The sequence below is a fragment of the Nicotiana tabacum genome, chromosome 5 (assembly GCF_000715075.1).
Source record: "Nicotiana tabacum cultivar K326 chromosome 5, ASM71507v2, whole genome shotgun sequence".
Lineage (NCBI taxonomy): Eukaryota > Viridiplantae > Streptophyta > Magnoliopsida > Solanales > Solanaceae > Nicotiana > Nicotiana tabacum.
Genome location: NC_134084.1, coordinates 145,381,386 through 145,404,402, shown reverse-complemented (window position 1 = coordinate 145,404,402; position 23,017 = coordinate 145,381,386). Strand labels below are relative to the sequence as shown.

The following is a 23,017-nucleotide window of genomic DNA, read 5'->3' as shown; positions in this document are numbered from 1 at the left end:
AACTCTTCCCTCTGGGAGAGTGGAATATACCAATCCAAGAAAAGTCGTGTAAACTGGTCCCAATTCATGGGAGGAGAACCCACTTTCCTGCCGAGAAGATAAGATTGCAACCATCTGTCGGCCCTGCCCTCCAACTGGAAAGTAGTAAAATCCACCCCATGCAACTCTAATATCCTCATATTGTGCAGTCTATCCCTGCACCTATCAATGGAATCATGGGGGTCCTTATGTCGCTCACCTCCGAAGACAGGAGGGTGTAGCCTAATCCATCTATCCAAGAGCTTATGTGGCTCGCCGATCGTAGCTAGTCTAGGCTAAAGTACAACTGCTACAATTGGTTGGGGCCCGTCTGCGGGTAGTGTACCCAAAGTCTGATACACTATAGTTGCATGCCTAGGACCCTGAGCAGTAGGGGTCTGTGCTCCCTTTCCCGCTTGGGATGTGGCTGGGTCTGCTGGAAATAAACCAGCCTGGGTCATAGAATCCATGAACCGCAGCATACGGCCCATGACCTCCTAGAATCCTGGTGCAGTCATGAAATCTACCGAGGTAGGCTCTACTAGGGGCATCTCGCCCTGCTCCTCAATAATGGGATCATCTACAGGATCCGCTAGTGGTGCAATAGGGCAACTATGGGACGTCCTCATCCCCTACCTTGGGCCGGTGCCTCCTCCGGCATCTACCTCGGCCTCTAGCAGTGGGGGAGCAACTCCTTTCAGGTTCGGAATGTATGCTACGTGCGTTCTCACCATCTCTAAGGGAATAAGAGAAAGGAACTCATTATACCATCAACTGCACGATAGGAGACGAATAAAGAGTAGTTTCTTAACACCCTACAGCCTCTTGAAGATAAGTACAGATGTCTCCGTACCAATCCGCAAGACTCAACTAGGTCTGTCCATAACTTGTGAGACCTACGTGAACCTGGCTCCCGATACCATGTTATTGCGACTTAATTCCATTATAGGTCATGATGGCGCCCAACACCATTGTTAGACAAGCCAACACTGATCAAATTAGTGATTTTTCGTTTAAATAAATTAGTAAGTGGTAATTTTTCCTTATTTGTTAAAAGATTTAGAAATTTGCAAGTGTAACATAAATAAATGGGAGCAATGAGTAACAATCAAAATTTTGTAAGAAAACCAAAATCATAAGTCTACTAGTGTATGCGCCAAGACCTGGTGTCACAAGTATGTTGGCAATATAGTAGAATATACAAAAGAAGGCTAGCATACTGTCTGAAAAGAAATAGACAGAAAATAAAGCATAAGAGAGACTTCAGTTGTTGCAGAGTAGCGCAAAATGGGTAGCTCATCGGGAAGTCTCGAGCTGGGAAATCAAATCCACGCGCCGGACTGGTGGCCAAATGTACCTGCCTCAAATCCTGTACAATCAAGTATAGAAGTGTAGCGTGAGTACATAAAAATATGTACCCAGTAAGTATCTAGTCTAACCTCGAAAAAGCAGTGACGAGGGGTCGACTCCGACAATTACTAGGGCCAACAATATAATAATATGTGATTTTAATTAAGCATGATATATAGAGCTAAAAATAAACTCAGAACAAGAAATAATTTAACAATTCTTTCGTCATATTTAAAAACCTAAAACACTTCCTTCATTTAAAGTAAATGACCTCTAAAACGGTAAATTTATACCAATTATAAAAAGGGGCTTCAAGTTTTCTTATCACACACAAATTCCACCGAGGACATTAGGCCCAATCCAACATAAAATGTAAATTCTGCATTGTCGAGGGTTGAACGACGCGAACCATAGATGTGTCTATTAATCTGCCGAAGTGAACGGCCCGCTCCCATGAGAGTAGTGGAAATAGTCACCCCGCTCGAGGAATATTCTTGCGACGTGGTTAAATATAAATATAACATAACTTTTCTCAATTATTTTCAAAATAAGAATTTACTTGAAACCTTTGAAATCTTAAAACCTCAACTTAGTTCTGTTCAATGCAAATCAACAAATATGATCAGATAATGGTGTCCACAAAGCATGGCGTAAGCCTAAAACTACCCCGGACATAACAGAAATAGTAGCTACGTACGGACTCTTGTCATTTCGTGTGTACGTAACCCCCACAAGTAATCACATATTAATTAAATTTACTTATGGGGAAATTTTCCTCTTACAAGGTTAGAAAAGAGACTTACCTCGTCTCAAAGCCTACTTCCGATCGATTCAAGAATGCGCTCAAACCCTCAAATCGGAGCTGAATCAATCCAAAACTATTCAAATAGTTTAAAACTAATAAATATATGTTTCAAAGTTCATATTCCCTTTATTAAAGTGATTACCCAACCCAAATCGCAAGATTCCTAAAATTCACCCCCGGGCCCATATGCCCGAATCCCGAAAATCTCTGAAGAATGTTGTTACGCATAATCTTAGAAACATAAATATATGATTTTTACTAAGTTCCATAACTAATTGCGTGGTCAAATCTCATTTTTATCAAAAACATAGGTTTTCATCTAAACCCTTGATTTTCACTAATTTTTATATGTTAATCCACCCATAATCTATGTATTTAACTCATGTTGTATAGAAATTACTTACCTCAAAGTGCTAGGTGAAAACCCTCTTACAAAAGCTCCAAAAATCGCCCAAGAGATGAAGTGAAATGAAATAAATGGCCTAAGTCCCGAATTAAAAGAGCTGGACACAGGCCTCTAGTGTTGCATTTGTGATACCAGGTTCGCAAATGCGACAAAATACTCGCAAATGCGAAGCCTGGCTTCAGTTGCTCAGGTCGCAAATGTGATCACTGTTGAGGTCGCAATTGCGGCTCAGGTATCGCAAATGCGAAGAATGCCCCAGTCGAGCTTCTTCGCAATTGCGAAGTTCTTCTCACAAATGCTAGGTTCGTATTTGGGAACTATTTCTCACATTTGCGATACCTGCAACTGATGCCAAGAAACACCAGAAATCTGGTGTGTTTTTCATCCCTATCGAACATCTGAAACTCACCCGATCCCTCGGGGCTCCACACCAATCACCCACACAAGTATAGAAACATCATATAAACTTGCACGCGATCAGAACACTAAAATAACATCAAAAACCACGAGCTGGATGCTGAAACGCATGAATTCATGAACTCCAAAAACTTCTAAAACACTTCTGCGCGTCCGATTCCAATCAAATCAACTCGGAATGACGCCAAACTTTGCGTGCAAGTCTTAAATGACATTAAGGGCCTACTCCAAATTCCGGAACTAGAATCCTAACCCGATATCAAAAAGTCCACCATCGATCAAACTTTTCAAAAACTTCAAATTCTAACTTTCGCCAAATGACTCTGAAACGACCTACGGACTTCCGAATTCACTCCGGATGCGCTCCTAAGTCAGGAATCACCATATGGAGCTATTCTCAGGCTCGGAATCCCAAATGGATGTCTAAAACATAAAAATCCATCTCAAGCCAAACTTATGGAATTTGCTCAAAATGATAACTTTCACTATTAGGCGCCGAAACGCTCCCGGGTCATCCAAAACCCGCTCTGAACATACGCCCAAGTTCGAAACCATCATACGAACCTATTGGAATCGTCAAATCTTGATTCCGAGGTCTTTTACTAAAAAGGTTGACCAAAGTCAAACTTGGCCTTTTAAGCCAACCTTGAGGAACCAAATGTTCCGATTTCAACCTGCACTCTTCCAAATCCCGAACTAACATCCCAATAAGTCATAAAATAGTAAAAGCAAGTACGAAAAGTCTTATTTAGGGGAACGAGTTCTAGAAAGTAAAATGACCGATCGGGTCGTTACAAATGGACTGTTATTATATGATTTTAATAGATGCATCTATTGTATGGTCACATGTGCGTTTGTTATCAACTTGCATCTTGGATTTTGCAAGGTTGATTTCTCAAATTATTAGAGTACAAATCCTGAATATAAATTATGTTGATTTATCTTGATAATGATGGTTTAAATCCAAGTTAGTTTAGCAGAAATTCTATGCCTCCAATTATAGATAATCCATTGGTTATGAGAACAAAACTTCCAAAAATAGAAATTTGGTATGAGGTATATTATTTAATATACAGCAGCACTTGTACGCATCTAGCCAAGAAGTTATAATAAATTCTCCCTTTCACAATTGGTTCAGGGTCAGGAACCAAATAATTTTCACCTAGAAATATGAATGTGCTATATGATTAAATTATCCCACCACAATGCACAAAGATGGGTTCCCAAAAAAGGTTGGGGTATGTGTTGGTGATCTGAACATTAGGGGGAGAAAATAGACAGCTAAAAAAGTGATATGTGGAATGAATTATTATGAGTATATCTAGATGAAGTTCAAGTGATAATTTATTTGCAAAATATTGCCAAAGCTATTTGCTGACCCGAAGCTAAATGTTATACTTCATTTGTTAATGCTCCAAATAGTATAAAATTCATAATGGACAGAATCTATGGCATGCATGAAGCGTAATAGACTAATGGTTCTAAAGATAAAACTTCTTGAAGAAGGAGAGAAGCAAATGATCAAGATGGTAATAATAAGGAAGAAAGTGCTCTAGAATAGCTCCACGACATAACAATTCATAATACTTCATGGGAGAGGCTCAGGTATCTGATAATGAGATAAAGAGATCTGAATAACTTATGTCTTTATTGGGTAACGATGGAACCGATATAAAGTGATCCTCAACGATATTGTTGATATAATGTAGTGCTCAATATTATTAATATTGATGAGGATCTTGAGCTCAAATCTGTCATGGAATTTGGACAGATAAATGATTGGCCAAATGAAAAATACGTGATGAAAATTGACTTCACTAGTAAAATGTGAAGTTGGACAAATATTCTCAATACCTGAAAGTATAAAGCCAGTGGAGGTATAAATGTGTTCTTGAACCAAAAATAAATACAATCAAGTCTATAGACATAAAGACGACTTGTGGAACAAGAAGATTTGTAAATATCCTTGCATTGATTATATGGAGACATATTCTCCTGTGGTGAATGTAGTTATTTCAGGTTTTGGTTTGATAATACATTTGATATGTGTATAATGAAAATTCTTGAAGGATTTAAATTGGTCTGAAGCATATTAAGGTTCCCAAGAAATTTATTAAATAAAGTTTCGGTAACTCCTTATGTGGATTGGAGCAATCATGGCGTACATGATTTGTTTTTGTGTCTAGTGCAATTTGCGGACTAATGTATCTTGCTAGAACCATGAGCATAACAATATGCTAGCGAGATATAGTTTTACTCCTATATGGAGATATTGAAATATGATTAGTGTTATATTGCAAAAGGAATCTTTAATATAGATTGTTTATTCTAACAAATATTGTCAGGATTTTGTTGGTTATGCAAATGCATGCATTTTTTGAAGTTCGTTTCTTCAAACAATCTATTTGCATGTGAGGGTACTGCCATATTATTATTCTATAAGGCATTTAATTATTGATGCTATTCAAGTCATGTCAATATACTAGTAACTGTTAAAGCAAGTGACTACACACACAACAGATGTGACTTTCCTTTGAAGAGAAGATTCCAATAATAGTGAAGATGATAATGTTTGCTTATTTCAATTGAAAAAAGGATATGTTGAAGGAAAAAGAATAAAACATATTTCACGAATGTTCTTTATCAGACAAAATCTTCAACGAACGGTGAAATAAATGTTCAACAAATTTGTTCGCTTGATAATTTAGTGGTTTTGTTCAATGAAGCATGAGTAACCTTAACATTTGAGAAGATGGTATGCAGGATCGGAACACATTATCTTGGAGAATTAAATTGATGCTTCTATCAGGGGAGGCAAATACGCGTTGTACTCTTTTTTCCTTAGCTAAGGTTTTATTCCACTGGCTTTTTCTGGCTAGGTTTTTAATAAGACAGTAAGCAATGCGTATAACTAGATATGTGCAATCTTTTTCCTTCACTAGAATTTTTCCCACATGAATTTTTCCTAGTAAGGTTTTAACGAGACACATTATCTATGGACATCCAAGGAGGAGCGTTATCAAATATTAAATTGTGGTGGATGTCCATAACCATCAAAGGAATAATACCGATTTCTCTTCTCTATTATCTCCATAACTCTCACTACTTCAATACTTATGGTTGTAACTATCATACTTCCATAACCTCCCTCATGATCTTCCTCCATGATCTCAAATGCTTAATGTCATATTTATGGCATTCTTTTGTATACCTCTATGTAATACTATAAATAGAGGATGAGAAGTGATATACTTGAAAAACACTTGATGAAATAAGAAAGTTCTCTCATCATCTCTGCATCTATTGTCTATTTTATTGTCTATTTTATTACTTTGTGTTTAGTTTCTTAACATACATAGATTAAGAAAAATAGAAATAAGATACTTTCTACGTATGCATAACCAAAACGTGTAGTGGGAAATCCTCTTTTTCATTTTTTATGAATCTCCATCAACCACATTACCCTATTAACTAAGAGGTATATTCCACGTATGCAAATTGATTATGATTAGGGGCAATTTTTTTAAAAAGGATTAAGATACTTGAAACTATATATATATGAATATTAACATGTTGTATTTAGATTTGAATATCGAGATTAACACTATTTATTTTCTCAACATCCGGATATTTATGATTTTATTTTATTTGGGAATAACATGGTCTTTTATTAAAACTGGGTTCTTTTATTGTTATTTAAATGTTCTCTCTTAAGGAGTATGTTTAGATTTAAGCTGAAGATTAAGTGAAATTATTATCTCTATATCGTTAAAGTAGGGATGTCAACATTTCGATTCGGCCGGTTATTTTATTATTAAATTTCTACCATACCAATTTTTCGATTATTCTATTATGTATGAACAAAATTAAACTTTTCGAAACCGTCTCAATCATATCAATTTCTCTTCGAGACGGTTCGGTTAATTTTCGATAAATTTTTCAATGTCTTATAAAAGTCACTAGTGCAACGCAATAACATACATACTTTTATCGGGCTTAGCAAAACTCTCTAGACAAAGGGTGATGAATTAAACGGACATGAACGATGGCCACAGTATATATCCATCAACTATTCTACAATAGTATACAAAAAAGGAAACATATTCAACACATTATGGTCTGCTATTGTCTTTATTTTTAGTCGTTTGTTAATGTATGAAAGTGAGACCTGAGGAAACTCTAGCTTTGGGAATCCTCAAATTGTCTTAGAAGACAAATCCACAACCAGTAATTCAAAGTTCAAAGAAAAAGAAATGCAATTGAGAATTCTTACAGCCACCCTCAACAAGTTTAGGATTTGAGAAATAGTTATCACTTGAATGATTCAACATTTTAGTACCAGCCACTAAAACCTACATATCAAACAAAGATTTCACAACACCAAATTCGCAAAAATGAGTAAAATGTCACTATGGTTCTTAGTCAGTGGCCATTCAAAATAACAGAGTCATCACATGTCAAAACCTGGGAATTCTAAAGAATCCAACTAAATCCAAACCCGCTCCGCATAATGGATAACTTACAAGTTTACCGCAGAGTGGAAGTGAGCCAGTTTAAGTTTAATAGCTTTAATAGAGTTTGATGCACGTCAAGAGTCTAGAACTGATCTCTGTCAGGAACGAGAATCCTTCAACCATGTTCTTGCTCACCATGATTTTTCTAAAAACCTTTATACCCTTAAAAAAGATATAGTACATGATACATGAAAACTCAGGCTAAAAGGTAATGTAAACTTGATTTTAACTTCTCAAACATAATAGGCTGTCTTAACATAACTCATAAAAAGTCATTGTAACCAGACAAGGGAAAATGAGAAAGGAAGGAAAAGAGAAAAAAGAGAGGAAATAACTGCTTCAGTCAAAGCCTACTCAATCCACTTCAGAAATCATGAGGCCCCTCATGCTGAAAAGGCTCAAGATTTATATAAGAAGCTTCTCAATTGCATCCTGCATCACAAGAAAAGAGAAAATCCATTTCGGTATTAAGATAAAGGAAGGAACTCAAAATTCTAGAAATCATCCATGACATTACCTTCAATTGCTGAATTTGTGATTTCAACTGACTTCCTTCGTTGCTTGTTACAGAAGCAGCAATCACAGGTCGGGTAACACCACATGCTCGACCAAGAGCTTGCTTTGAGGGAACAAAAACATATGGGACATTCTGAAATATTGAGAGAAACAAGGATAAGAAAAGTTTAGCAATTAGCAGCATTTCTTGAATTACAGAATTAAAATTGACACTCATCTCAGATGCAATTCTATTTACCAACAGTAAGGCTAATTAGCACCAAAACCGGGAGGAATTGCAGTTTGATAGTATAATAAGCATTGCACAACACAGCAAAGCAGGGAAGGTTAATTTAAATATGCAACCGGCTAATAACGCTAGTCACTCGAAGACTACATACTAGAGCTTAAGTGTAACCTATCACTAACAGAAAACCTGTGAAAAGTCAGGAAAAACAAAATCACTTCAAAAGTAGTGTCTCCAAACAGTTCGAAAGAAAGAATCATAAACTTCTGTAAATATTCTCTTCCAGCAAAAAATTACCTATCTTCACATTTCTAAAATCCTAGAACTTTTCCCTTTTTAAAATTTAATGTGCTCGACTACATGACAATGGAAGTTCATGGCTCCAAGCATCTTTAAGGAATCTATCTTGAATAATTCTTCAAATAGACTGACAAGGAACTTCATTTGAACTACTTGTCAAAAAAAAGGAACTTCATTTGAACTATTAACCAATTCACAAAGATCTGAAAATATGCAAAGATATCGAACCGGAAAACCTATGTTTTAGACCTGTAGAAGTATAAGAGTTTGCATAGACATGCTCGGTCTTCTTGTTTTAGATTGTTTTCCAAGCCAAATAAAGAGATTAAAGTCAGAAAAAAAAAAAGAATAACACAAGAAATAGCCAGAAGACTCTTTTTAAATACAAACTCTTCTGCGGCTGGAATCCACTTTCTCCATCAACAGAACCTTTCTTTAGGGGGAGGGATCACCAGGCAGGGTGGGGGCCAGGTACAAGGCATTTATATTGCTAATAGAAAGCACATCTCTCTGATAAACAGTACCACAGAGGGTGAGAGACTGGCTCCAGCTTGCCTATTCTATAGCTCTTTGTCCTGTACTAAAGCACTTAACTTTTCAGCTTGATATCCTTAAACATCACCATATTATCCTTATATGTCCCCAGTAAATGCTAAGTATATCACAAAACAAGATGAAATAGCACATCGTCGCAGGAAAAAACATAAGAGCTAAATGTAACACCTAAAAGGCTTTCTCATTTTGGTATTAAACGAGTTAACAAGAATAACTGCGCTTCATTCTGGGCACATCGCTATTAAGCTATCAAAGAAAAACTGCACTTCACTCAAGTAATCAAGCTAGTAAGCAACCAAAGCAATCTTCCCTTTGTTTAATAAATAAGCAATCAAAGCTATTTCCTTTTTTTAATAAGCAAACGACAACTACGCCTTAGTCCGAAACAAGTTAAGGTCGGTGATTTATAGATAAGCAACCAAAGCAATTTTATGAATGAGTTTTGACGGTCGGAACTCTGTATGATATAGCCAGCCAAAAGAGTTGCAAAAGACAAAGAAAAAACAAAATTACCTTATCTTCAGCAAGGAGTGGGAGATGAAGAAGGATTTCAAGGGGCTCTGTATCAGCTGCCATTACAACAAACTCCGCAATCCCTCTGTTTAGAGTCTTTGTGGCTGAAACAAAACCAAACCCACTTTATCCGTTACATCTATAAATCACTTATACACTAAAAAAGACATAAAAATTGAAACTTTACAAACATTATACCTTCATTAGCACCCTTTTTAAGCTGCTTATAGTTAGCAGCTTGTTGAACCAAGTCCATTATCGTTGTAGTAAGCTGCGCATCCGCAAGTGGGTATGCTTTTGGGTTTACTGTTTCTGTAGTCTACAATTAAACATTTTCACAAAGTGAAAAAAAGACATTAGCTTTTAGTGATGAAACACAGTAACCAAGCAAAATGAAGGTTACCAACAAATACACACATACAAAAGCCAAAAAAGATATAGAGAGAGAGAGAGAATACCATGGTGGCGGAGAGTTGAAAAGGAGGGAGCTGCAGTTAGGGAGCTCTTATGGAAGCGTTTGCCTTACAGAAATTGCTAGGGTTTTAAGGGAGCGAAAGGGGCTCTATTTAAGTTATTTCAGACATTTATTAATAAATGGGGTTTTGTTAGGTGGCCACTTTTGATCCCTCATTGTTTATTAAATTATACTTTTAGTCCTTGTGATAGGCCATTAACAGTTAAAGTTCATTACTTGAAGATTAATACAAGTAAAAGGATCAAAAGTGTATATCTCAATTACTTGAAGGTTATATCATGCTTAACCATATATTATGATAACCAGAATTATAAACTGTTGGTTTTTTGGGGCTAAACCATAAATTCCTCGTACTTTTATTCCTCAAGCTTTAACTATAAGTGATGTCCAAATTCATCATTTTTTTAATTATTTGCTTTTTGCAAGATTTGTGGTAATTTTACTATTTAAAATGGAGATACTTATGTCGAACGAGCTTTGTATCTATATTTTAGGATTTGAATTACATATATTGACAGTAAAAAAAATTACACTATCAATATAATTAATTTTTTTAGTAGCCGTTATCTTATTTTGCAGGTTACTAACTAGACGTAATATTTACGGTTACATGTATTATATATTAAGTGATTCAATAATGTAAAACTCCATTGCATTGATAGTGTAAAAAAGTTAAACTCTACATTTTTTTTAAAAATGGTGTGCACGTCAGCTTAAAATGAGACAGTGTTGGATATCATGTGCTCAGGTTAAAAATCAGCAATAAAGGCCAGTAATTTTTAAAAAAATATTTAAGGATTATGATTAACTCTAGCTAAATGTCAATTTGTATATAGAATATTTCTTGACAGTATTTGTTTTCGCATACTGGGGCTTGGTACTTAAATGTTATATAAGTATTTACATTTGTATTTAACAAATGCTCTTTTGAACATCCATATTTAGGCTTGCGGTTGAGGGGTGTTTAGACCGCAGGTGAGAAAAAGAATCAAAGCTGCAAAAAGATGACCTGTGTATTAAAAAATACACATGCACCAGCCGGGAATCGAACCCGGGTCTGTACCGTGGCAGGGTACTATTCTACCACTAGACCACTGGTGCTATTTGCTTACAGTCATTGTAATGGAATAGAAATTCAACAGTTAGTGTGTTACTTGTTTTTAAGAATTTTCGGCAGCTATTCATTTGGCAATTCCTAATTCTAGTAAGCCTAACTTCTGTCATTTCCATTTCTTTTTATGTCTATATTGCTTGGTTATTGAATTTTTTTGATGCGTTTGGCATCTAAGTAGCTAAACTAATGAGGATATAGTTTACCGTGGCACTCTTGTTTTTTTGTTTTGCTTAGCTGTGATGTTTGTGCACTTATGATATTTGTTGGTGGAAACAGATGCTGGTTTTATCATTTCAAGCAATTATGAAAGAACTTTATTGTGTGTTTGCAAATTGCAATTATTCTGAGTTACTTTCCTATTAATTAATCGTTCGGAATTTTGCACATTTTTGTCTGTTTAATTTTTTAGATGAGTGTCCCCACTGAGAATAATAGAGTAGATTATTTGAAAAAGTCCTTTGTGCTAATCTGTAACTTAATTTGGGAAAAGTGATATCAAGGCGCGATGGAAGTTTCTCTTTCATTTAGAAATAGTAAATTTCAAGGTTCAACACATCAGCGCATCGAGGGAAATCTCGGAGCAATGATAAAGTTATCTCCGTGTAACTTATAGAATGGATTCGAGCCGTAAAAATAGTCAATAATGCTTGTATTAGGGTAGGTTTACACACCCCTAAATGTTCGGCCCTCTTTCGAACCCTGCGTAAATACAGGATATATACACCGGGTTGCCCTTTTAACAAATCAATGCATCATATTCAAAGAATAGAAGCTCGTTTATAATGAATCATGGGTCATGTGCCAAAGTAACTTTAACTTGTAATTTAGCGGCTCCTAACTCCTGCCATCAATTCCTAGTGTCAATCAATCAAAATTCGCCATCAAGAAAGGCCCTATCCATTGGCGCGTTGGCGGGTAGGGGCTTATCTATGTTATTCAGCTATTCGCTATGCTTGCATGTGCCTATCGGGTGAGTACTATTACGTTTACGTGCACCAAATAGAGAAAAGCAATTGCTAACGCTTTTCGCCGTAGTAGAATTGGTATACAATCAACAGCTAGAATCACTATCACGGATCATTCGCTTCTACTTAAAGATGAAAGAACATTTTCTGGAAATCCAATTTAACAAACAATCAATAATGTCAAACATCAAGCCTAGAGATATTTTATAGTTCAACGAAAGAAAGTAGAAATTGAGATATTGAAGTCAGAAAAGCCAAAAGTTAGAAATGGTTAATAAGGAAAACGAATCATTTTCTTCACATGGCGGCCCATACACTATAAAAACAGTAACTTCCACTCTCAGCTTTACTCCATTGAATGGTGTCCATTCCTTTACCTCATATCCTTTTCTTTTTTGGCCAAACATTGCATAATATGACCACAGCTGCATTCCATGGTTTCCTCTAGAGTTCTTAGAATGCTGAAACCAAAATTCCCCTTTCTTCTACTGCCAATTATTCTCCATTATTTTTATGTGAAACATATGGATATAAAAGTAAAATACAATTATAGAAGCGGATATAGAATTTGAAGTTTATGAGGAGGGTAATGAGTATGCAACCTTATTCTTACTTTGTGCAAATAGAGAGATTGTTTCCGATATTCTCTCGGCTCCAAGCAAGCATGCAAAAATTACAACAATATAGAGAAGAGATGCAATAGAGGTTCCTACATCGACCTTGTAAAAGGTAAATTGGTTAGCGACAGGTGGATGAATTACGAGGTGACACGTGTAACTGGAGACAAGTAATATATATATATATATATATATATATATATATATATATATATATATATATATATGAGTCGAAAATAGTTGACATTAGATACAAACATGAGTTCGATGCTATATAAATTCCGAAGGCATGAGAACCGATAACAAAGATTTGAAAGGAAGATATTAGTTGGGAAAGACAACATTCAATGAACAGCCGTTACAAAGAATCTATGTATTTATAGTCAATCGTTATTGTATTGGGAAAAATCAAGTTCATGTATCGAATTAATTATGAGGTGATATGTCATGACACGTGGACTCGTAAACGAATGACAGTTGGCAAAGAATAGTTGAAGAGGCACGAGCTTCAACAGGCACGGGCAAAGATCCAAGAAAACCAAAAGGGATAGGTGCTCGGACCTCTTGATATTCTGAAAACGCATCGGAAGAATGAACCTAAATAGCAAAAGGGGTATACATACGTATTATTGGTAATTAATAGGCATTAATTATGGTAAACGTTATAGAATCTGTAATGAATCAGTTACGATTGATAATTATAACGTTACATTAAATGTCGTTAAATGTCCATAATGACTCTATTATGAAAGGAGAAAAACGTATTACTTAGAAATAGCTATAAAAGGTGAAGAATGAACATTTGTAAGGACACGAAATATTGTTGGAATATACTAATTTACTTAGCTTTCTATCCAACTATTATTTACGTCATTTATTCCTATTTCTACTTGATTATTAGTAACCCGAGTTCTTCTAAAAACAAGTTTTGACCGAAATTCCTATTTCTGGTTAAACAATTATGCATGAATCAGTGGCGGTTTTATTCGTATTCAAGAGGAGCTTGATTTGGAGATCATGTCTTCCTAAATAGATCTATATATAAGAGAATTAATATCCATTATAAGAGACAAAAAATCATTTGTACTCAAAGGCTATAATTTGCTCTCATATTATAAAATTACTTGCTTTCTTTTGTTCTTAACATTGTTCATATTATTTCTTTCGGGGAGGCTCATCATACAACCAACCTTGTATTTTTTTATATAATTTTGACTTTATTCTTATTTGTTTTATATTTTTGGGTCAAGTTAATTCATGTGTGTATAAATTATGTTACATATTCAATTGTAAACATACCTAAAGTTAATACTCCGATATTATAGTGACCAATATCCTGCCTGTAATCGTCCAATTTACGCAGCTATTTACAAGGAGTCCGGAACCAAAATGTGATTTTTTTTTTACTCAAACTACAGAAATAGGTGGTAAAAAAATGATCTTTTTATATATAGCGTCATAATACCTGGCGCTATATACTAACAGTAACGAAACCGTTAAGGTATAGCGCCAGGTATTGTGGCGCTATACTGTAAAAGCTGACATGGCCAGGTATAGCGCCACAATACCTAGCGTTATATATACAGCATTAATGTATAGCGCCAGGTATAGTGGCACTATACATAGATTTCCTGGCCCCACCAATAATTCGTGACTTCAATAATTCAAAAGCGTATAGTGTCAACCTTTTGGGCGCTATACCTATATAAAAAAAATCCCGGCTAGCCATTTCCTATATAAAGAGGTTAGAATAGTATAGAAATTCATTCAAAAATTTTGTTACCTCTTGTTGAAACGTTTATTGTTCTTAAATTCTCCAACATTTTTTCATTATGTCTGAAGAGCGTGGAATAAGAGTTTCATTATATTGGGGGGGTGATAAAGAAACGGGCAGAATCGGTGGGGGACCAAGAAGTGGGGAAGAGTTTTAAAATAATGGTGGATGGATGAATTGGAGAAGAAGACGGAGGGGTATAAAATATCTATGTATAGCGCCACTATACCTGGCGCTATACATTAATGCTGTATATATAGCGCCAGGTATTGTGGCGTTATACCTGGCTATGTCAGCTTTTACAGTATAGCGCCACAATACCTGACGTTATACCTTAACGGTTCCGTTACTGTTAGTATATAGCGCCAGCTATTATGACGCTATATATAAAAAGATCATTTTTTTTTTACCATCTATTTGTGTAATTTGAGTAAAAAAAGCCACATTTTGGTTCCGGACTCATTTACAAGCCCCGTTACATATACTCGTACTTTTTATTTTTGGTGAGTCTACTGCTCATATCACTCATTGATCCGCACACTTCACAGTATACGATATCATTTTTGTCCGTTACATATTTTTCAGTTCCCTAACTAATCCTTCTTTCTTCTTGTCCTTTTCACAAGCTCTCTGTATTATTTGACACCAAACTCTTCCTTCTAACACTGATCACAACTCACTGCACCTATGACGACTCCGAAACTTCTATTCCTCCTCATCTTCCTTATCCACTTTGTTACTATGTCCTCACGTGCCGACCTCCCCGGCACGTGGGAACTTCTCGTCGCCGACGCCGGAATTGCATCCATGCACACCGCCGTCACTCATTTCAACACCGTCGTCCTCCTCGACCGCACCGACATCGGTCCTTCACGTAAACTCCTCCCTCCCCACCACTGCCGCGTGGACCCCAACGACCCCATTTTGAAGAAAGACTGCTATGCTCACTCTGTTTTACTCGATTTACAAACAAACTCAATTCGTCCCCTCATGATCCTCACCGACACGTGGTGTTCCTCCGGCCAATTCCTCCCCGACGGCACACTTCTTCACACCGGCGGAGACCTCGACGGCTTCCGTAAATTCAGAAAATTCACACCTTGTGAACCTTCAACCTCTCTCTGCGATTGGGAAGAACTTCAAGATACTCAACTTTCACAAGGCAGATGGTATGCAACTAACCAAATACTTCCAAACGGTGAAATCATAATTGTCGGTGGCCGAGCTGCTAATAGTGTTGAATTTTTCCCACCTAGAAAAGAAGGAGCTTTTGAATTCCCTTTCTTAACTCAAGCTGAAGACAATCAACATGATAATCTTTATCCTTATGTTCATTTATTACCCAACGGACATCTCTTCATTTTCGCTAACAATAAAGCTGTAATGTACGATTATAATACAAATAAAGTGGTAAAAGATTATCCAATACTAGAGGGTGGACCAAGAAATTACCCATCAGCTGGGTCTTCAGCTATGTTAGCGTTAACAGAGGATTATTCCTCTGCTACAATTGTAATTTGCGGTGGAGCTGAATTCGGAGCGTATTTACAAAGGAGTAGTGATACACCTGCTCATGGGAGCTGTGGTAGAATTGAAGCAACTGGAGAAAACCCAGTTTGGGAAATGGAAGATATGCCTTTTGCTAGAATTATGGGTGATATGGTAATGTTACCAACTGGTGATATTCTTATTATAAATGGAGCTCAAGCTGGAACTCAAGGTTTTGAAATGGCATCAAATCCATGTTTGAATCCTGTTTTATATAGGCCAAGTGAACCTTTAGGTCTTCGTTTTATGACTTTGACACCGGGAACAGTCCCAAGAATGTATCATTCAACGGCAAATTTACTACCGGACGGTAGAATTTTGCTCGCCGGAAGTAACCCGCATTTTTTTTACAAGTTTGCTACTGAATTTCCGACGGAGTTACGGATTGAAGCGTTTTCTCTGGAGTATTTAGCGGCTGATAAAGCGAATATTCGACCGGTTTTGGTGGAGTCGCCGGAAAAGGTGAATTACGGTGAGGAGTTTGATGTGGCGGTGACGGTGGAGTTGCCGGTGGTTGGGATAGTGGAGGTGAATTTTGCGAGTGCTCCGTTTTCTACACATTCGTTTTCGCAAGGGCAAAGGCTTGTGAAATTGAGAGTAACGAGTGCTATACCTGATGTTGCCGGAAAATATAAGATCGGATGTACGGCTCCGCCGGATGGGAGGGTGGCGCCGCCGGGGTACTACATGGTATTTGCGGTAAACCAAGGGGTGCCAAGTGTGGCACGTTGGGTCCAGCTTGTGGTTTGAAACTTTTTCCACTTTTCTTTTCTTTCTTTTTAATTTTTATTAGTATATGATTTTCTTTCTTTTTCTTTAATTAATTAATACTGGATACAAATGTTAAAGGTTTCCTCAGATATTTTAGATTCTGGAAGTCTTAATGAGACTGTAGAGTCTATCATTTTATTATCCTTTTCAAATAAGTTGGAAAGATAATGAAATTCACAAGTACTTTTATGTTATTTTCTCCTTTTCTTTTTCCTTTAAAGCTTTAGTATCTTGTTCTCCTAAAGTTTTCTTCTTTAAAAAGAAAAAATAAAACAGTTTTCTTCTTTATATTGTATTAAAAGCTTAGTGGTATTTATAACTCAGAAGTCAGACCAAACAAGAAATTAGATCTATTTTTCCTGAATAAAACTATAAAAAGATTATGTAAAAGTCTTGGAGAGAATATTAAGAGAATAAAGATATTTAGTTGATATTTCTCTGTTTTTAACATGAAAGCATGTACAATTTTTAGGGCAGTGGTGATGCTTTTTTAGAACCTTGTAACAAAAGTTTAAATATATACTTTAGTTTCCAAAAGTAAATCAAAACAAGTTTAATTATTTTCTGAAATCAGACAGGTAACCAATTCCGAAAGAGAATCAAATGATAGGTTAGAAAAGTAAATAGTGGATCCGATGGTCTATTTGCGTAAAGATACCTTTCAATTATAGCCATGTCCATCTTGTCTCAGCTGGAAATTGATTGGCGGCTTTAGTGTTTTTTTGTTAAGAACTAGTCACATTAGAGTGGCCATTAGGCCATTATCAAAACCATTGCATATGTCCTACCTTTGATAATAAAGCCTCTTTTGATGCGAACTTTTTTCGAAATAAAAATTCAATAGGAAAGCATCTAATCATGCAATGTATTTTCAACCTTCAACTTCACTTTATCGTACACTACTTGATTCAAACCAATATTTGCTTTTGTTATTAAATCTTCCCTTTTTTTTGTTATCCAGAAAATGGCCACTCGAAACATATAAAACAATACTCCTTCTTTCTTATGTGATACTTTTCGCTTTTCAAAATTTAAACTTTTTAATTTTGGCCATACATTTGAACATAAACTATTTTAATTTTTATAAATAAAATTTACATATTTAAAACTACATTGAAAAATACTATAAGTCACAATAATTAATAAGTTAAAATATTTAAAAGACATATGCACAATAAAATTTATATATTTAAAAATTACATAAAAAAAATTATAAGTCACAATAATTAATAATTTAAAATATTTGAAAGATATGAAATATTACGGTTAAAATATAATTTGTTTGACTCTCGAAGCCCGAAAACCTTCACATAAATTGGGACGAATAAAGTATAAGATTCTGGCATCAAAATAGTCCAGTTAAAACATATATAGATCCCATCTTTATTTTTACTATTGAAATTATATTTTTTTATGAATCGAAGCAACAAAGGGCTAAATCTTACTCCCTCCGGTCCAAAATAAGTGATTTTTCAGCTTTTCTCATGTGGTCCAAAATAAGTGATTTTTCCAGATTTTAAGAATGAATTAATTATTTTTTTCCTACATTGTCCTTGGAGTAATTAATGTTGGAGTATGTGTTAGGCGTGTTTATGTGAAAAGATAGTAAAGGTTAATATGATCAATTTCATTGTTAATTAATGTTAATATGTGAATTCCTTAATACGTGTGAAAACAACCAAAAAATCACTTATTTTGGATAGGAGGGAGTAATGAATTGTGATAACAAGGTTACTCTGCTACTTATAACATTGTTGTGTATTTATCTTTCTAAAAGTACGGGCTCAAAATTCAACATTAGTTACTTCTGAACTTACTGCACTTTTGAAATCGTGTAAAATTATGTGTTCAATTGAATTTATTTAACCCAAATTACATTCGAGTCAGAACTAGTTGTTTTCATGAAATTATAAATTATTATAAATACCTTATGTAATTTAAACAAGCAAGACGGAAATAATCACATTTTACTTGAGTCTCATAGCTTCGTGGACTTCCATAAAGTTAAAAGGACATGAACTTTATTTAGCGTGGATTCTAAGTGAAAAATTAGTTGGAAATTATATAACAAAAGACAAAGATGCAAAGGTCGCTCTGTGGTCACTTAAAAAAAACCTCTATGATGATGCCTTCTGTTTAAATGTGGAATCATTTCCGACTATTAAAGAACTAATTAAGCACAAAGGTTGTACATTCCAAAAGTAAAAGATAAAATTATTATACCCCACCAATTTTGTTTCCATGTGAAAAGACCACGTAGGGCTCCATTCCCATCTGGACCTAGTATCTGGGTTTACTTTGGTAGCCCAAAAGTCCATTAGGAAAAACGACACCCTGTAGTCGCTTTAAAAATAATAGTCGAAAAATATATTTTATATATATATATATATACAAATTTTATGTACATTTATATCTATCGAATATAAATAATTCCAATCGCAGACCAAAAGTGATTTTTGCCCAATAGGTTATAGAGGGAGAAATTCAAAAATAGCCAGATTATTAGTGGTCACTCAAAAATAGTCATTCTTTCAAAAGTAATCGAAATTTAGCCATTTTTCATGTAAAGATAAATCCGAGCGAACACATGTGCATGAACTTACAGTATATTGTGCTGGAACTCCAATACACGGAAAGTTCCAGTATAATATTGGAGATTGGAGCACATGTATATTAACTTCTAGCATATTATGTTGGACTAGTATATTATGCTGGAAGTTCAGTACATTACGGTAGAACTCCAGTATATTATGCTGTAATATTTTTCAAATTTTGAACAGTATTTTTATTAAGATTTATCATTACATGGAAAGTGGCTAAATTTTAATTACTTTTAAAGTTGTGACTATTTTTCAACTATCACTTATAAATCTGGCTATTTTTGAATTTCACCCAATTTTTACCTCAATTTTTAAGCTAAAGTTGGAGAGCATTTTACTGCGCCTGTACACGAGTACATTCGCTTAACAGCCCATTCTGAGAAGCTATGTTGTCCTCCAGCTGGGCTAGTGGAATTGGAAATGTTTTAGCCAAGAATTTCACTAGAGAGGAAGCCCAAAAAATGGGTTATTTAGTACTGCATCTCCTTCACAATTTCTTGTAAGCCTGTTCAATGGGTGGATTGCTATACCCAAAATCCTTTAAAAAAATAGAATAATCTATTGAGAACGACCAAAATCTTTGATACCGAAGGTAAAGATTATACCACCTCTTCTAAAAGTTCAAACTTTTCTAGATGATGAAATTTTATTTCCTTAACTATATTTTCTCAACATGTCCCCTCACATTTTCTATTTTACAAAAAGGTGGCGATGAGATTTGAAATTAGATTCTTTACTGCCTCACCCATATTAAATTGCATGAAGATATAATGAAAAGGCTAAAGTTGTTAGAAAATGCTCGCTTTTAGTTTCTCAAGTTTATCTTCAAAACATACGTGTAATGGCTATATGAAATTTGTCTAGTGAGGAAAAGTTATCCATGATGCTGGATTAATCTAAACATGGTAATTGGTAAAAGCCATCTGATAATGGCTAATATTGTCAAAGAAGCATAGGAAAAGGGAAAGGAAATCAAAGCTAAATAAATTATGGATCTTTATATAATTTACTGCTGGATAAAAATGAAATATCGGAAATAAACAGAAGAAACTCCGGTTTACATGATATATATATATATATATATATATATATATATATATATATATATATATATATATAACTGCTCTAGTTTTTCATAGTTTAAGCAATTGATAGGCGACTATGTAGGTTAATTATCCAATAAAATGAATAAAATATACTTGGTTGGGCTGGAAAAGGAATGGCAAAATTTGAGCCTTTTAGAAGGGTAGCTGCAAGGTCTATAACCGTAAAAATAGCACGGGCTGGTCAGTTTTCGGACTAGTCATCAAATATAGTCAGCGTTTGTCAAGTTATTAAAAAATAATCACTATTTTGCTGCAACAGAGACCGGTCCAGCATAATATACTGGAGTTCAGTGCATCTGTGTATGAACTCCAAGCATATTATGCTAGAACTCCAACATATGGAAAGTCCCAGCATAATATACTGGAGATTCGAGCACTTGTGTATGAAGTTCCAGCATATTATACTGGACCGATATACTTTGCTGGAACTCCAGGATATTATGCTGGAATTCCAGTGTACTTATGCGGGAACTCCATCATATTATGCTGGAGTTCAAGTATACTTATCCTGGAACTCAAGCATAATATGGTGGAGTTCAAATATACTTATGCTGGAACTCCAGCATAATATACTGGCGTATTTTTCGGATTTTAAACAGTGTGTTATGCTGGAACCTTTTGTGTTGCAATAAAATAGTGGCTTTTTTAATGACTTTGTAAATGCAGGCTATTTTTCAATTAGCAGTCCGAAAATCGGCTAGCCCATGCTATTTTAACATAAAAAATAGCTGGACTAGCCCTTTGTTGGGCCGACTATTAGAGTTTAGTCAGCATTCCAAAGGAATTAGCAAAATAGTTACTGGTCCGACTAAATTGATGTTTTTTCCCCTAACTAAAATGTGAAACACAACTTCAACACTTTGACAAGTGAAAATCAGCATAAATTTGCTAGAGTTCAAATTTCAGGAACAATTCCTATTGTTAGAAAGAACTTTACAGCATCATGGATGTATGAGCAAAGCCGGATATCATTAAAGTATCTTAATTCATAGCCCCAGGTCTATTAAGAGATAGTTTGGTCACATAATTGGATCCAGATTTGTGACTTTCTTGAAGATGCTACATCAAACCTCATCTATTTGGGTGATGCGAATCAAGCTAGCGCAATGCAGTGCATGTACTGGGGTATTGGGGTTTCACCTACAGAGAATTTTAGGATTTTACTTGCAGAGAAGTCTTAAAGTTTTAAACCGCAGCATACAACGCTGGACTATTACCTTTTAAAATTTCAAACTACGGCATATAATATTGGGGTTTCACAAACAGAATATTTTCAAATTTCATGAACAATTCGTGGAGTCTGAACTTATAACTATTCAAAGTCCAGCAATTGTTCCTAAAGTTTTCCATGTTTTAGGTGTGGGTATTTTTGTCCAAATATTTATTTGGGTAATTTATTGAGGAGACCAAAGTAGATCTTCTGAAGAAGGTTGCGCCAGCTATAACCCCAAGAAAAGGAGAACTCCAACTCCAAAAACTCTTAGCACTGCAAGAACCACCAAGAAGAGGAAGGCTGCTTCTCCGACAAATACTTCTATTCCTTTACTAAAAGGAAGGGCCACAAGAAGTAAGTTGAAGCAGAGTGAGGAGGAATTGCAGAAAGCTATGGAAGAAAGTAAGAAGAAAAGAATGGACAAAGGGAAAGCAAAGGCAGAGCCTATTTAGGCTGTTGTTGTGGATGAGATGGACCCGGTCCATCAAGGTGAACATATGACTGTGAAGGTGGAGGTTCAGACCCCTAAGCCCAAGAAGACCAAGACTTCCTCAAAAAAATCTCCATCTGTATCCAAGTCTGGTGAACCTTCTATTTTGGCTAAAAGGACAAGGTCTACTGTGAAAGTCAATCAAGTTAAGATTATCGAGGAGGAAGATTGGAGTGGTGAAGAAGAGGATGAATCCGATAATGAACAAGATAAGCTGGCCAAGTTTGGCAAATGAACCATCTTGAAGGGTAGACTTTTGAAGGACTTGGAGGAACCAGGGATAGTTTTACTGGTTGACGCGCTAGAGGTTCAGGGGTAGAAGGACATGGTCGTTCAGTTAGATGGTAGGCTGGCTAGAAATGAGATAATTGAGTTCATGGCCAATGTAGAGGTCAAGGATGGAAGAGTTACCAGCCAGGTGAAAGGGGTTCAAGTGTCTTTTGATGCAAAAGAGCTGGGTGAAATCCTTGGTATTCCTTATGAAGGTTATGATGACTACACTAGGCAAAAATGGTCAAGTCTGGATTCCCTTCTTACTGCCCTAGCCATTACTAAGAAGTTCCGTGATAGCACAGAAGTGAATGAGGCCAAGGTTGTGTATAAGAGTGAAATGAAGTCATCCCACAAAGTCCTGTTTGAATTCGTCAACAAGTGTTGCTGCCTAGGCAGGACAGAAGGCACATTGCCAACTACATTGATTTGGTTTTGATTGAGTGTCTGGAAA

General features: G+C 35.6%; 2 protein-coding genes and 1 non-coding gene across 3 annotated transcripts; 1 reads left to right on the top strand and 2 right to left on the bottom strand.

Moving 5' to 3' along the window:
* Positions 1–7,712: 7,712 nt before the first annotated feature.
* On the bottom strand, positions 7,713–10,219 carry LOC107829442 (uncharacterized). The gene is made up of 5 exons (XM_016656899.2): positions 10,079–10,219; positions 9,819–9,939; positions 9,621–9,724; positions 8,028–8,159; positions 7,713–7,942 (listed from the first exon to the last, which is right to left on the bottom strand). Exons 1-5 carry the CDS (start codon positions 10,079–10,081, stop codon positions 7,916–7,918), a joined length of 387 nt encoding a protein of 128 aa, XP_016512385.1. The 5' UTR covers positions 10,082–10,219; the 3' UTR covers positions 7,713–7,915.
* Positions 10,220–11,125: 906 nt separating this feature from the next.
* Positions 11,126–11,196, bottom strand: TRNAG-GCC (transfer RNA glycine (anticodon GCC)). Its single transcript has one exon. It is a non-coding gene; the product is annotated as a tRNA-Gly (tRNA).
* A 3,885-nt stretch (positions 11,197–15,081) lies between these two features.
* On the top strand, positions 15,082–17,078 carry LOC107829443 (aldehyde oxidase GLOX-like). Its single transcript, XM_016656900.2, has one exon. The coding sequence runs from the start codon at positions 15,253–15,255 to the stop codon at positions 16,861–16,863; it is 1,611 nt and encodes a 536-aa protein (XP_016512386.2). The 5' UTR covers positions 15,082–15,252; the 3' UTR covers positions 16,864–17,078.
* Positions 17,079–23,017: the final 5,939 nt, after the last annotated feature.